This window comes from Cinclus cinclus, chromosome 15 (assembly GCF_963662255.1).
Source record: "Cinclus cinclus chromosome 15, bCinCin1.1, whole genome shotgun sequence".
NCBI classification, from domain to species: domain Eukaryota; kingdom Metazoa; phylum Chordata; class Aves; order Passeriformes; family Cinclidae; genus Cinclus; species Cinclus cinclus.
In genome coordinates, this window is record NC_085060.1 from 1,525,814 (window position 1) to 1,539,936 (window position 14,123).

Below are 14,123 nucleotides of genomic sequence, written 5' to 3' on the forward strand. Positions count from 1 at the left end.
ACTATTACTTCTTTCTTTTCCTCATCTTTCCCAGGAACTGAAGGATCTCACCAGCTTTCACCATCACTTTTCTTTTCCTCATCTCTCCCAGGAATTCCCTGCTGAGCTCAGGCTCTCCATGAGATCTCCCCATGATCCCTGTCTCCTTTTCCCTCTGCAGGATCTGATCCGAAGGGATATCCTGTATTACAAAGGGCGCATAGACATGGATAAATATGAAGTGGTGGATATAGAAGATGGGAGAGATGATGACTTCAATGTCAGCATGAAGAATGCCTTCAAACTGCATAACAAGGAGACTGAGGAAATGCACTTATTCTTTGCCAAGAAACTGGAGGAGAAGTTACGATGGCTTAGAGCTTTCAGAGAAGAAAGGAAGATGGTAAAAGAAGATGAAAAGATAGGTGAGGAATGTGGAAATGAATCTGAAATGAGATTGTTGGTGGTGCTTAATTTAACCCCAGTGGGTGGAGGAGCCTGCATTTTCTTTGTGGTAGAATTACGGTTTAGCCTTGTTGTAATGTCCTTGGTTGCTCTCCTAGTCATAAATAGGTCTCTTTCCAGCTCAGTTCCTGTTCTTTTTGGCCCTCAATAAACAAATTCTGCCCATAGCTCAAGCCTGGAGCTCTGTGGGTGTGTGGGAGAGGGAAGTCTTTGGCCACCCACCTTCAGGGTCTCCTGGCTGCATCCTCCTGCTCTGGCTAAAGATGTTTTGTGCAGAGGGGAGGCAGCAAAGTCAGTGACAGCCCTTCCCTTTCACCAGCCCCTAAACTGACTGTGGCCAGTGTCACTCCAGGCTCAGTTTGCTGCTCAGCTCTGAAGCACCGGGCATATTTATGACACTGTCTAAACAAAAATGGCTCTAATCTTGCTTTTCATCCATCCCCTGCAGAGCGAGATTAGAGAGAGGCCAAGGAAGAGTTGTTTTTCAGTAGAACGCCCCGAGCGTTCCCTGTTTGCAAACAGTTCAGAGCACCCCCCTCCCCAAAAGGAAAACGAAGCTTTGTGAGCAACCTTCTGAATTGTGTTTGCCGTGTTCCCTTTTCCAGGCTTTGAAATTTCTGAGAATCAAAAGCGGCAAGCGGCAATGACAGTAAAGAAAGTCAGTAAGCAAAAAGGTAACCGGCAACACGCTCTGTGCCTGGTGATGTGAGGGTGGAGCGGGCTGGGCTGAATCCTGCTGGGTTAGGATCCAGCATCCCCTCAACTTCCCCCTGCCTTCTCTTTTTTATATCAAATACCGTTTGTGCTTTGTATCCTTCCTTAATGTATCTGTGGGCCAAATTAATCTCTGGTCAAAGGTGGTTGAAAGCCAGTGGAACTGGACCAGAGATGAATTTGATCTCGTGTCTCCAGTCTGATGTCCAGAAGCTGTCCCTGGGGGCAGAAATCTATCTCAGTTGTTTATCTCAGGCTGAAATGGGAGTGAGTGCGGAGGTGTGTAGAGGTTCTGCTAATTCCCAAAGTCTCCCATTAGCAAAAAAAAAAAAAAAAAAGAGAGAGAGGAAAAAAAAAAGAAAACAAAATTGCTAAAATGCTGGAACTGGAGAGGGAGTACCCCTTTCCTGCTGCTGGAAAGGGACACTCTTGTTTTCCTGGGGCTGCCTGTAACTTTTTAAAGACAGCACAGTAGCATCAACTCTAGGAAATAAAGTATTTTAGTAAAGACCTTGTATCTCTGGAATGTCAGATTCATTTCCCCAGGCAGGCAGGCTGCAGCCAGCTGAGCAATGCCCTGCCTGGTGTTAGGCAGAGTCTCAACTGGCCAAAGCCAGCGTTAATTCTCTCTCGCAATAACTCTTGCAGCTACAGGTGTGGAAATACTCAACACAGAGGGGAGGTCACAGAGGCCATTCCTCAGGTTCTCCAAAGCTTCACGCAGTCATGGATGTATTGATTTGTTACCAAAGCAGCCTAGCACAAGTAGGCCCACAAGTGGGTTTTGAGAGAGCTCCTCAAGGTTTGGCTCAGTTCAGGTGCAGGCAGGTTGGTCCCCGCTCTCTGTAGGTGTTTTGGGGGGTTTTGCAGAAGTTGAAGGAGCTCTTTGCTTTCTGCCTCACCTGTGTGTTGTCTACTGGCTTTGCTGGTGCAGGAGTGGTTTTCCAGGCCAGCTGTGAACTCCTTGGTTTGCTGTGTCTCACCATTGTCATCAGTCTTCTCCTCTCTACTGATTTCTTCTGTTGTCTCCTGAGATGTTCTCTAAAAACTCTCCTGGCCAGATGCTCTAAGCTCAGAGTGTGCACACCCAGACCAGGCCCAGGTGCCTCACACTGTCCCCTGTCACAGCCCCTCAGCACCTGCATGTCTGTCCCTCGGCACGGGAGCATCCACAGGGCTCGTGGAGCTGCACCAGGAGAGAGCCTGACTTGCATGACTGCCGTGACAAAACCAGGTTCAGTTACTGCTAGCTGTTCAGTTCATTCGATTATTAATTAATAGAGGTATTAATTAATAATTGTGCTGTTCAGCCGGTGAGGGACGCAGTTCAGAGGTGCCTGAGCATGCCTGCCAGTGTTCCCACGTAAATCACTGGACTTGCATCCTGACAAATACAATCTGCCTGACAGGACTTGTGTCTCACACAGCAATTGCTCTCTGTCTGCTCTCTTTGTCTTTCTCTCTCTTTCTCTCTGAGATGAAAAAGGAGGGGTTGTTATCTTGGGCTTCTCGGACTATGAAATTCATTAGCTCCTAAAACAGCAGTCAGCATTTGTTCAGTGAAGAACAAGCTTAGGCTGTGGCACTGGCAGTTCTTTTTATGGGATTAAGTCCTCGAGCCAGACAGAAGTTCAGTCACACCCCAGCACCGAGTTAAGCACAGCCTGGTTGATTTTAGGATGCGAAATCTGAAAAAAACCCAGCAAATAGGGTCATTAAAACAGTAGCTCTGTATGCTTTGCCCTACACTGTGGTGCCATAGCCGAGCCTCAGGTTGATTAAATTAAATATTGACTCTGAGAACTCTTAGTTTTGTTACTCTGGGGTTTGTCTTGTGCCCGAGAGCCAAGGAGAGGTGCAAGGCTGCCAGAGCAGGGGAGAGAGGTAGGAGGAAACTCCTGGGAGCTGGCTTTTGGTGACTGATTTTTAAAATCTTGCTCTGTGCACGTTACAGATATCGGTAGCGTTTTATTTTGCCAGGACCTTGACAGCACTTGGGGCTGCAGGTGTGCCTGTGCCAGGGGCTGCTGCTGCCTCTGCCCTCCCTCAGAGCTGCTTTTGGAGTATCAGTTGTACCTGGAAAGCAGGGTAGTCATTCAGAGGGAGGAATAGGGCACTGTATTCCATAGGAATATTTATTTATTTAAATGCAGGATGGTCTCAGTGGCTGCAGCAGGCTCAGCAGCTCGAGGTGCCGCCAGCACAGCTCCTGTGTCACAGGATGCCTATTACAGACTTGTTCCTAGATTATCTCACTTGTTCCCTGCACCTCTTAAATGGGAAACCATGGTAATTCCCCTGTCACAGAACGCTTAAGGAAGAGAGAAAAGCCGTGAAGGAGGTGAAATGGAAAATGCAATCAACTTTGTTAGAGGTGAAGCAGAAAAACATTTTTCAAATAGTATAAACTGCTGCTTATTTCATGCACTGTTGTACCACACCTCCCAGAAGTATTGCTCTGGAGATGGCTGGCGTGTGTTTGAGAAGGAGGCATTTAAACCTCTGCTGGCTGCAGCAGGAGAGGGGGAGAGCAGCTGAGAGCAGCAGCAGAAACTTAAAACTCAGCTTTTTAAAATAACAGGACCTTTATCCAGGTGATGAAGTGAGAACACTCTCCAAGTGTTTCAAGAGGTGTTTGATGCCCAGCTCTGTGGGGCAGCAGCCTCCTCGTGGCTCTCAGGCCTGCCCAGCAATGTGTGCAGGACCAGGCTCCCTGCCAGACCCATTGATGATGGGCACTATCCCAGGATTTGCACTCTTTATTGGATTGGGGAAAACATAACCGTATTAGACCAGGTGCCTTAAGACAGCATTAAAGCAATTTTTGGCCTTTAAATCCATTAGACATCCAGTGAATGGGTAGTGCTGGCTCTGCACCTCACTGACAGAGAGAAGGGCTGCCTGCTGCTGGTTGCCTTTTGCATTGGTTTTTCCAGGTTTTGCCTCTTGGTTGCTGCCCTTGAGCTTCCTTCAGCGGCAGTGTGGGAACTGGGACCAGAATTCAGTCTGGTGTCTCCTAGAAATTTGTTGTCTCTTACAAAAGCAACCCGAGCCCGTCTTTGCAGGCTGCAGCCAGACAGGAGGGCAGGTTCTGGGCAGAGCCTGGTCCCACTGAGGGACACAAGGGTGGCACTGGTCTCTTCTGCCAGCACCGTGCTTGTCTCTGACTAAAGGAGTGGAAACTGCCTGGAAAATGGATCCCTCGTGGATCTCCAGTCCACCCTTAATGTAGACCAAGGTTAATCCAGGGTAATTTTTCCTATTTCTGAGCATTTGAAAGTGGAAGCTCGTGGAGTGCTTCTCTCCATGAGGAGCCCTGGCCACTTGTGATCCTCCCTCCGAGGGTTGGTGTTTGCTGCCTGCAGGAACGCTCAATTCCCTCTGTGATCCCCAGCTCTGTCCACATCTGGCCCCTAGCAGGTCAACCTGTCCCCAGAAGGGATATTTATATTTGTTCATACTGCTAGCAGCTGGCAGCCAGTGGTGTCAGGGAATTGGAGACCCTTCCAGAAAAGGACACTCCATTCTTAAAGCACCATTTCCCACTTTTGGAAAAGAAAATACCTGTTGAGATTTAAAGAAGTGACTTTAGTGTGAGCTGAGGGTGTTTCCCACCTCAGGAGAGCTCTTGAGCCCCACACTGCATCCAGCTCCCCTCCCTGCCCTGTGCACACTTCCCCCAGGAGATGCCTTCAGCCCTGACAAGTCTTTGGGATGAGGTGAGCAGGGATTCAGACAGCAAGATGCTGTCACTAAACCTGAACCCGTGAACACTCAGCCATGCAAACCAAGCAGGGGTTAAATCATCAGCCAGCATGAACTGCTTTGGCCTGTCACCAAACACCCTCTGAATCACTGGATTTTCCTGTTAATTTATTCCTTTCTGATCACTTGAGCTCACAGCCAACTATGTCATAAAAAGCCTGACCCAGACACTCAAGAGCTTCTGACTTCCCCCACTTCTGCACTGGAGGCTGTGCTGTGCAGGACGGGGCTGCCCAGGCTCCCTCCCGTCTGTTTAATCCCATTTTTACTGCATCTTCCTTGCTGACAGGATTGACAGTGGTCCTGCCGCGTTTCCCCATCGATTCACACGTGTAGGCACAGCCTCGGGGGATGAGAGCCTGAGCAGCCACAGGCCAAGAGCTTGAAAATAAAGAGGGGCATTTGCATTTTCAGATAATCAGGGTCACTTCCCTTTTTTTTTTTTTCACAGCACGGGAGGTGAAGGAAGGGAGCTGATCGTGTTGTCGGTGGTATTTCCCCACAGACTGAGGGCAGTCTCAGAGTTTACCCCATTTCTTGTAAAATCCACATCCCTGCTGTGGGTCCATGAGCAGCATCCCACTGATGGCATCAGGAATCCAGCTGGAGTCCTCCAGGAGTCAGTCAGATCTAGGAGCTAAGGCAGATCAGGAATAAATCCTTGTCTGGGGAGCCTCTGAAGATGGTGCTGGTGACATTTGCTGAGCAAATCCCCCAGGGCAGTTTTTTGGTGAGATGTTAATGGCCCTCGTGGGATGACATCAATGACATGTTGAGATTCCCACCGAAATAAGTTTGTGAGCCCAGGTATTCCTGCACCTTTGGAGTTTGGTGAGGGGTTTTAGGAAGGAGTTGCTCCCCAGAAACTGCAGCAGCATTCCAGGGCTGAACTGATCCCTGAATTTCTATCAGTGAAACCCACGGAGTGAGCTGAGATCAGCCTGCAGGGTGCTGGAGGAGAGGGAGGCTGTACAAACACAGGATGGCAGGAATTAGTTTTCACCCAGCTCTGATGGATAAAGCCCCAGTATCATTTATTCCATCTTGCCTCGATTAGCTTTTCTTATCACACGAGGAATCATTACCTTAATGTCTGCTCTAATGACATCAGGCTGCAGTAGCAGACTTGATAAATAGACTCCAGAGGGTCGGGTTGGCTCAGTGTGTGTAGGTAGATCTTGTGGTTGTCTGGGGAACATCAGGACATGAGATGACTGTTTCCTCCTGCATTTCTCATGCTGCAGCCAGCCCTCTCCTTCCAGAACAGAGAAGGGAGCTCGGTGGTTAGAAAAGGGAGCTGAGGCATGTTCTCCTCACTGGAAATACCTGGAGTGAAATCCTGGCTGTGGCTGAGGCACCACTGGAATTCCTCTAGAGCTGGCCAAGTGAGAGTTGGGTGAATCAGCAGGGAGGTGTAAGGGGAGGAAATGCAGCTGGCCAGGACTGTCTGGGGAGGCAGAGGGTTCCTGTTCCCAGCTCCATCCTCACCTCCAGCTCAGACACATCCTCACCCCTGCCAGCCCTGCACGTGGCCCAGGGAGTGGTGGGGCAGTGCTTTGAGATCCTCTGTTGAAATGTGCTGAAGAGGGCAAAGGGCTGGACCCACGCAGCCAGTTCTGCTCCTTTCTTTAGCTTAAACTGTGACGGGAGTAATTAACCACACAACAATTAGCGCTCTGGGGGCTCGTCCCTGCCTTCCCTGCATGTGGGCATTCAGGAGGAATCTGAATTTGTGGGGTTTTTCAGCATTTCCTGAAAGATGCAAGTTGGCTGAGCTGCTTTGAGCTCTGAGAGAGCTGGAGGGTTCCTTGGCCAGGGCAGAACTGCCAGCAGGGGTGGCAGTGTCACTGTCCCACAGCAGAGTGGGGACAAAGCCTGGAAAGCAGCTGCTGTTCAAAGGATAAGTGAAAATCTCCCGGGTGTGCAGGATGGAGTAAAGAGCTTGTAAGGCAAGTTTCCATGGATATGTGGAGGAGATGTGTGTGTTCCCCATGTCTGTGTTGTGGGAGCCCAGGGAGGGGCTGTGTCCTGCTGGATGATCCCTCTGCACGAGCCCCTGTGCATTGCCTGTGGATTACCAGCATGCTTCATGTGCTGCTGAAATCGTGTTGTAACCTCAAAGAGAAGAGACGCTTCAAAAAAAAAAAAAAAAAAAAAAAAAACAAACCAAAAAAAACCCCAACAAAAACAGAACAACAACAACAACAAAAACCAAAACAAAACAAAACAAAAAAACCAAAAAAAATCAAAACAAAACAAAAAAGCCCCCCAACCTAAAAGGAAAAAATGAGACAGTTTTAAATCTTTGTAATTGTTTCCTTCTGAGCTGAGAAATCCAAAAGGCTCCAAGTGACGTTGCCTTGGTGCTATAAAAAGACATGATTTCAAGTGACAGCGCAGCATCTCTCACCAGTTTTGTCTAGCCAAATTATGAATCTGGGAATTTTCTTGTTCTCCTCGTGAGCAGCTCTCCCCAGCCCCTCCCTGTGAGCGATCCCTCCGTGCAGCTGCAGCCACGCTGCAGAATGAGGCAAAAACCAGCAGAAGGAGCTCCAGCTCTGCCCGTGGGGTGGACTTGGCTGCTGTGCCTGCAGATCGTTACTTTTCCATCCATTCTTCCCTTTGTGCTTTGAATTCCGCTCGCCACGCTGCCCAAAATTGCCTTGGAAAAGAGCTTTTCTCCTTTTCTTTCTGGTGAATTGCAGCGGAGTTATGGCTTTGCATATTAAAAAAAAATATCCCTCAAGAGACAATTTTGCACGATGGCCCCGAGTTCCGATGAGGGAACAAACCACTTCAGAGCAGAACAGAAAAATACCTGACTGACAGACTTTTCCCAGAGTTGCTCTTTCTTAGGAAGATGTGCACATTAGGTGAATCTTCCCCTCCTAGTTCCTGTTTTCCAGAACATAGGTATGTCCAAAAAAAAAAAAAAATTAAAAAAATGGAGAAGTGATTCTTGGGGCACCGAAGTGCTGTCTCACAGTTCCACAAGGAAATGCATTTTGGAATTCCCAGAGCACAGTGGTTTTATCTGCATGTCCCACACAGGGTGGTGGTGCATGTCCTTGAGATGCACAGGTTTGATCCTTCAGGCCGTTGGATAAGTAAGAGAAATGTGAAACCTTCAGCTGCTGATGCAAGTAGAACCAGCCAGGAGCTTTTGGCATTCATCCAGCCCAGATGTTGATGCCAATAGCCCAGATGTTGATGCCAATAGCCCAGATCCACAGAGCCACACACAGCTGTGGGAAGAGCTGCTTTACTGAGGGAAGGGGCAGGCTGTCCATGGGTGTGTTTCAAGCAAGGACAGACATTTTTTTCAGGAGTTTGGGAAAGAACTGAAGGGGGTTTGGCAGTGATCTGGCCAGGGGAGTCTGCCCTTTTCCCTTTTGGAGAAGACAGACTACGGATTCCATTCCTTGCAGTAACTCCATCACTGTCAGTGGACATCAGCCAGACTGTCCTTTCTCTGCTTCTTCAGCTTTCCAAGTGCACAGCATTTTGCTGATGCAGGAGGTTTCCTAGCATTTTGTATCATCATTAAAATACATTAGTTCACTCTCCTCACATTGGTTTGGAGGCAGTAAAGAGCCCAGCCACAGAATGCCAAATCCATGGGGCCATGTCACTAAAGCAAGGTGGCTTTAAGGACTTCCAAAGCTAAAAACAATTTCTGTGTCCCCCCCCCCCACCAGCAGCAGCTTTAGATTCACAGCTCTTTTGTTGTAGAACATGAGGAATTTTAGTGGCACGACGACTGTTTGCCTTTGAGGTAATTCCTGGTCAGTCTGAGAACCAAAGATTTATTTCCCAGCTTTAGCCATGTAAGGGACCTGTAACAGATCCTAACATTCCCACAGATCCTAAAATCCCTCACCAGTCTCTGCTGGGAAAATTAGCCAAAGGCTGGTGGCCTCCAGGAGAAGGTTGGCAACTCCTGGATGGGCTCAGGGCTGGAGTTTTTCGTGTGCAGTTGGTCTCACTGGCCACACATTGACCAGCCTGGAGATGGGCAGCTCGGAGCGGGACAGTGCCAGGAGAGGGGATGGCAGAGGTGGGCAGAGAGCAGCTCAGTGCCTTGCTCTGTTGGGTTTCAGTCACACAGTAATTGAAATTCAAACTGCTCCTTGGAGTTCTGCACCAACGAGGCTGGTGCAGAAGCTGTGCCGGGTTTCCTGCAGCTGCTCCTGCCCAGGTGTGACCCCAGCACAGCTCTGGGGCTGCCCTGGGCTCTGCAGCTGGGAAGACAGAGTAGAGAAGTCATTGATGAGTAACTACTCCAGCATGCAGGTACAGATGCAGAACGTCTCCAAGTAAGTTTGAAATGCTAATTGTGATGAGCGGAATCGCAGAGCAGTTTTCGCTCACTGTGAGGAGTGATCTTGGTTATTTTCTACAGTGGACAGAGAGCTGCACAAAATACAGTAAAGAAGGAGAAATCACTTAGGCATACTCAAGACATCTCCATTTGCTCTGAACCACTGGAGGATTTTCCACCCTCTCTCAGTAAATCCCGTAGCGGGGAGAAACAAATCGACTCTTTTCCCTAAAGACACTCCTTAGCTGCTACCCCAAAGAGGTCCTGCCTGCCCGAGCAGCACGTGGGCCAAGCAGCGTGGTGAGCTCTGTGGGTGCCCTCGTGAGGCTGTCCCTGTGTGTCAGTGCCCGTCGTGTGCCGCCGTCCGTGCCCGGCCAGCGCCGCTGTGTCTGTGTGTGGTAGGAGCCGCGTTGCTGTGCGCACCTTGCTCTGGTACCTGGGTGCTAATCACCGTATTTTGCCTTCTCCAGCACCTTCCCAGCCGAGGATCTCAAAGTGTTTTACAAACATTAATTAATTTAGCTTCACAACCCTCCTGTGAGGTAGGTGGGGGATGCCGTCCCGCTGTCCAGATGAGGACACTGAGCTGCTCGGGGACAGTGGCCTCGCTGCTGTGGTTAAAGCCCGGGGAGGCGACGGCCCCCTCCAGCAGAAGGAAGAGCAGTTCCGCATGATCCAGAGATGGCCAGAGCTTACAGCAAGCTGCTCCACAGCCCTGCTCCTCTGTCCTTCCTGCACTCACGGTTTCCAGCCGGCCCCGCTGCCCCGAGGCTGAAGGAGGGGTTGTCCTTGTGGGGAAGGACATCCAGACTGTCGCTGTGCCCTGTAGGCTGCGCTTTGGTGGTGACGCGCGCGCGTCCCTTTCTGTTCCACTTCAGTCACCCAGAGCCACCCTTTCCACACCATCCTTTCCAGCAGCATGCTGAGGCCCCCTCGTTGCGTGGGAAAGCAGTAAGGGCAGCATCCCCTCTCCCCGTTCCCGCGCAGGAGCTGTGCTCACCTGTGCGGGAACTGAGCATCTCCACCCTAAAGGCGTAGCCTTGCCAGTCCATCCATTGCCACCAGTTTGGATTGAGCAGAATCTGCCTTTTCTGCCTCGTGTGCAGCCTTTTTTTGGGCTGAAACCAGACTGGTGAATTGAGAACAAACCCTATGGAAAAGTCCTGAAGAGCGAGTTGCATCCCTGCAGGGTAGGGCTTCTTCCAGAGCAGCTCTGCTCCGTTCCGTGCGGGAAGCGGAGCGGGGCAGGGCTCGGGGTCGTGCCGGGGCTGGTCAGAGGGGCGTGTTGGGGCAAGGCTGATCTCCAGGGAGAGCTGGGAGCTGGGAGGGTCAGCAGCAGCTTGGAACAGGACCTGTTAAATCAGAGTGGGACGAGTTGGCCTCGGCGAGGTCCCGGCTCTCCGGGCTCACACAGGACTTTTCCATGAGGGCGGGCAGAACGTGCCCGACAAAAGTAATGAATGGATCGTGTGCCGGGCTCGGAGGTTTGGCGTAGGGAGGCAGCCTCGGAGCTGAGAGGTCAGGCAGGTTGGCCAGCCCTGGCACGTCCTGGCGTGCAGGACCCAGATGCAGGATCCGGATGCAGGACATCTGGAGCGATGAGGAGGATGAGGAGCGGTAGCATGACGAAGAACGACGATTTGACCCGATTGCTCTTTGACTGATCTGTTTCTTTTTCCCCCCAATCATCGATGCAGGTGTGAGCTACTCCAAGTCGGTTCCTCCAGCCTACCCACCACCCCAGGATCCATTAAATCAGGGACAATACATGGTGACAGATGGCATATCCCAGTCCCAGGTCTTCGAGTTCACCGAACCCAGACGCAGCCAGGCACCATTCTGGCAAAACTTCAGCAGGTTAACACCATTCAAAAAATAATACCTAGAGAGATGGAGAATTTTAACTTAAAAGAACTAAAATTTAAAAAAAATAAAAAGAAATAAAATTATATTTATAGATGGACCTTTTTTCGGAGAAGCACTGTTGCAACTGAATATATATACATATATATATGTATACACACATTTTAAAAATAATAATATATATACATATATGTATATATATAGAAGGACCAAAAACTTTTTTTGTTGTTTTTGGGAAGTAATCTGCTACTAGATACTAGGAAGCACCAATGATTTCTAACCATGTGACGTGTTTTATTTTATTTTACTCCATTGGTTGGACATCTCTTTTCGTTGGATGTTTTATTTTTTCCCCCCCTGTTTTCCTTCATTTCCATCCGAGTCGTCATTGGCATCCCAGAACGCTTTCTCGCATGTGTGACTCCGTCACGGAACTTCCTCATGGACTACATTGGTGTATATATATTTTTTTTTTAAATTTTATTTATGGGGGAGGTGGGGGGGGATGTGTTGTTTGTTTTTTTGGAGTGCTGGGAGGCCTCTGCTCCCTGTCCCTCCCTCCCTGTCCATCCCTGCATCCCCTGGTCTGACTCGTGCCTGTCTGGATGTGCTCCCCGTGCTCCCGCTCTGCTGCGCAGTATTTCTCTGGCTTTAACTGTTCTCTCGTGGGCAGGTGAAACCCAGCAGAAGGGCAAGCAGCTCTTTAGGAAGTGAGAGATGGGTTTTCCTCATTTTTTGCGGTTTTTTTAAGCACTTGTCTTTTTCTCAGCTCGGTGTGATTTGTTCACGCTCGGAGTAAGACGGAGAAAAGAGAATCAGGGGCTTTTCTTCCTTTTTTTTTTTTTTTTGCTTTGTTTCTGTGGGCTTATCTTTGATTTATTTTCTTTTCAAGCTGAGACACTTGAAAAGCCCACTCCTATCTTTGTTTTCCACGCAAAGATAAAAGCTTCAAAACCAATGGCTTCATGCCTCCATTGCAGAGAGGAAAATTGGCTCCGAGGCTGCGACAAGCCAAGTTTTCTGTCTTCAGGAACTAAGGTCCCATCCTTTGGCCACACTCAGCCTGCACCCCAACGAAGCACGGATTGCCATTTGCAGGAGCAGTGACCCCCAGAGTGAGGTCTCAGTGATGCTGGTCCCCCTGAGCTCTGCCCGTAGTGCCAGGATCCCAGCCCCAGGCCTGGCACTGCCCACCTGAGCTGAAACCCCGAGCTGCCCTCCTGGCAGGGGCTGTGCCCGTGGCTCTGTGCCCAGTCCCAACTGGTGCTGGTCCAGTCCAGTCCCCTCCATGGCTCCCAGAGCCCTCCAGGTCTCTTTCTCTCTCTTTTTCTCCCTCTGGAGAGTCACAGCTCTATTTTTAAAGACCCTTCCTACAATTTTAGCCTTAAGTACATTTGTTGGCAAGTACAGGAGCTTATGGTTAAGCTCGTAAAACAGATCATTGTCAGGAAGAGGATTTTTTTTTTTCCTAGGGCAAATGAGACTGTTTAACCAGATTTAGAAGATGAACTTGAAATCTTTGCAGAGCTATTCTGCAAGCTCCTTTGAAAATGTGGGATGAAGTGATTGATCAGGGTATTTGTCATTTTCTTTGGAATCTGATCCACCATATCAGCACCCCAGGACAAAGAGTGTGGAGATACTTTTTTTTTTTTTTTTACCCCTAAGAAATCCAAGTGAATGGGAAGAGCAGAGAGTGTGACTTCATTGTTTCCATGGAGCCTGTTTTATTTCAGGGCATATCACAAGGGTGGTATTATTTTTATTTAAATAAAAAAACCCCAACCTCTTAGACTTTTTAATAATCTAGAAACTATCAATAATCAGCAAAGCCAGATTAGTGTTCTGGAGAGGAGTGGCCCCTCTGTGACAGGCAGCAGGCAAACACCAGGAATCCCAAATAGGAAGCAGCCCAGTTTTATATCAGAAATTATTTTTATGGTCTTTTGTATCTTTGCATTTTTATGGCTAGATTTTAATATGGGGTACATAGCAAATATTGTTTCGTTTCTTTAACAGAATGGGTATTTAAAGCAGTGCATGAGATGGGTTCTCATCAGTTACCTGAAATGTTTTATTCTTTCTGAATGGCTGGAGAGGCAGAGAGAGAGAGAGAGAGAGAGAAAGAGAGAGAGATTCCAAAATGTTGTCAACATGATGAAAATTTCACTTACTCCTTTTGCCTTTTTAATTGCTTAGGGAAAAAAAAAAAAAAGAAAAAAAAACCAACCAAGTAACAAGCACATTAGTTAAGCCTGTTCATTTACTGTTTTGTGCCTCAGAGAGTGAGAATGAGACATCCATAATTTTTATGAGAAGATGCTTCCTAAATATTCAGCGCTAGGAAAAAAAGAAACACCACCGCCACACCATTATTTGCATCATAAATCAAGATCTGACAAGGCCACTTGTTGGACTCGCAGCTTCTTTGTTAAGTGGGAAGCCTGCAGAGACCAGAGGAGGGGCTTGGCTCTCGGGGGCTCTTCAAGAAAGCTCTTGCCCTCCATAAATTGCCAAGGTGCTGCAGGAGATGGAGCATTGGCACAAAGAAGAACCAGCACTGGGTGCCCTTGAGCTGTCCCAGCAGGGAGCAGGGCTGGAGCGTGTGTGGGACACCCCGGTGCAGATGGGGGTGACTTGACTGAGCATCTGGTACAGACTTTTCATCCCAATGCCAGACAGGAGGAACCCCACTTCCCATTCCATATGCAGAAAAAAAAAAAAAGAAAAAAAAAAAAGAGAGAGAGTTGTAACAAACATGTTTACGGTATTTCTCTGGTTGAATATATATATATATAGATAGATAAATATATATATATATATATATATATATAAAGAAATAAAAAGAAACCCTCTTCCCTAGGTAAATGACATGCATTACCCTTAACCTAGACACTAGAACAGAGGATCTAAATTCAAGACTTTCGCCTCCCTACCCTCTCCAAAAAAGTCAAACAAGAACCAACCTAGGTGCATCTAACAGTTGTAAATAGAAAATACTACATAGAGAAATATA

The 14,123-nt window shown here is 48.4% G+C and overlaps 1 protein-coding gene across 1 annotated transcript in view; it reads left to right on the plus strand.

Annotated features, from left to right (window-relative positions):
* Positions 1-11,202, plus strand: part of ARHGEF9 (Cdc42 guanine nucleotide exchange factor 9) — a 158,388-nt gene extending 147,186 nt beyond the window's left edge. The window contains exons 10-12 of the mRNA XM_062502669.1: positions 161-404; positions 1,050-1,118; positions 10,942-11,202. Coding sequence (XP_062358653.1) covers positions 161-404; positions 1,050-1,118; positions 10,942-11,123 — 495 coding nt within the window. The 3' untranslated portion in view covers positions 11,124-11,202. The remainder of the gene's footprint in view (positions 1-160; positions 405-1,049; positions 1,119-10,941) is intronic.
* Positions 11,203-14,123: the final 2,921 nt, after the last annotated feature.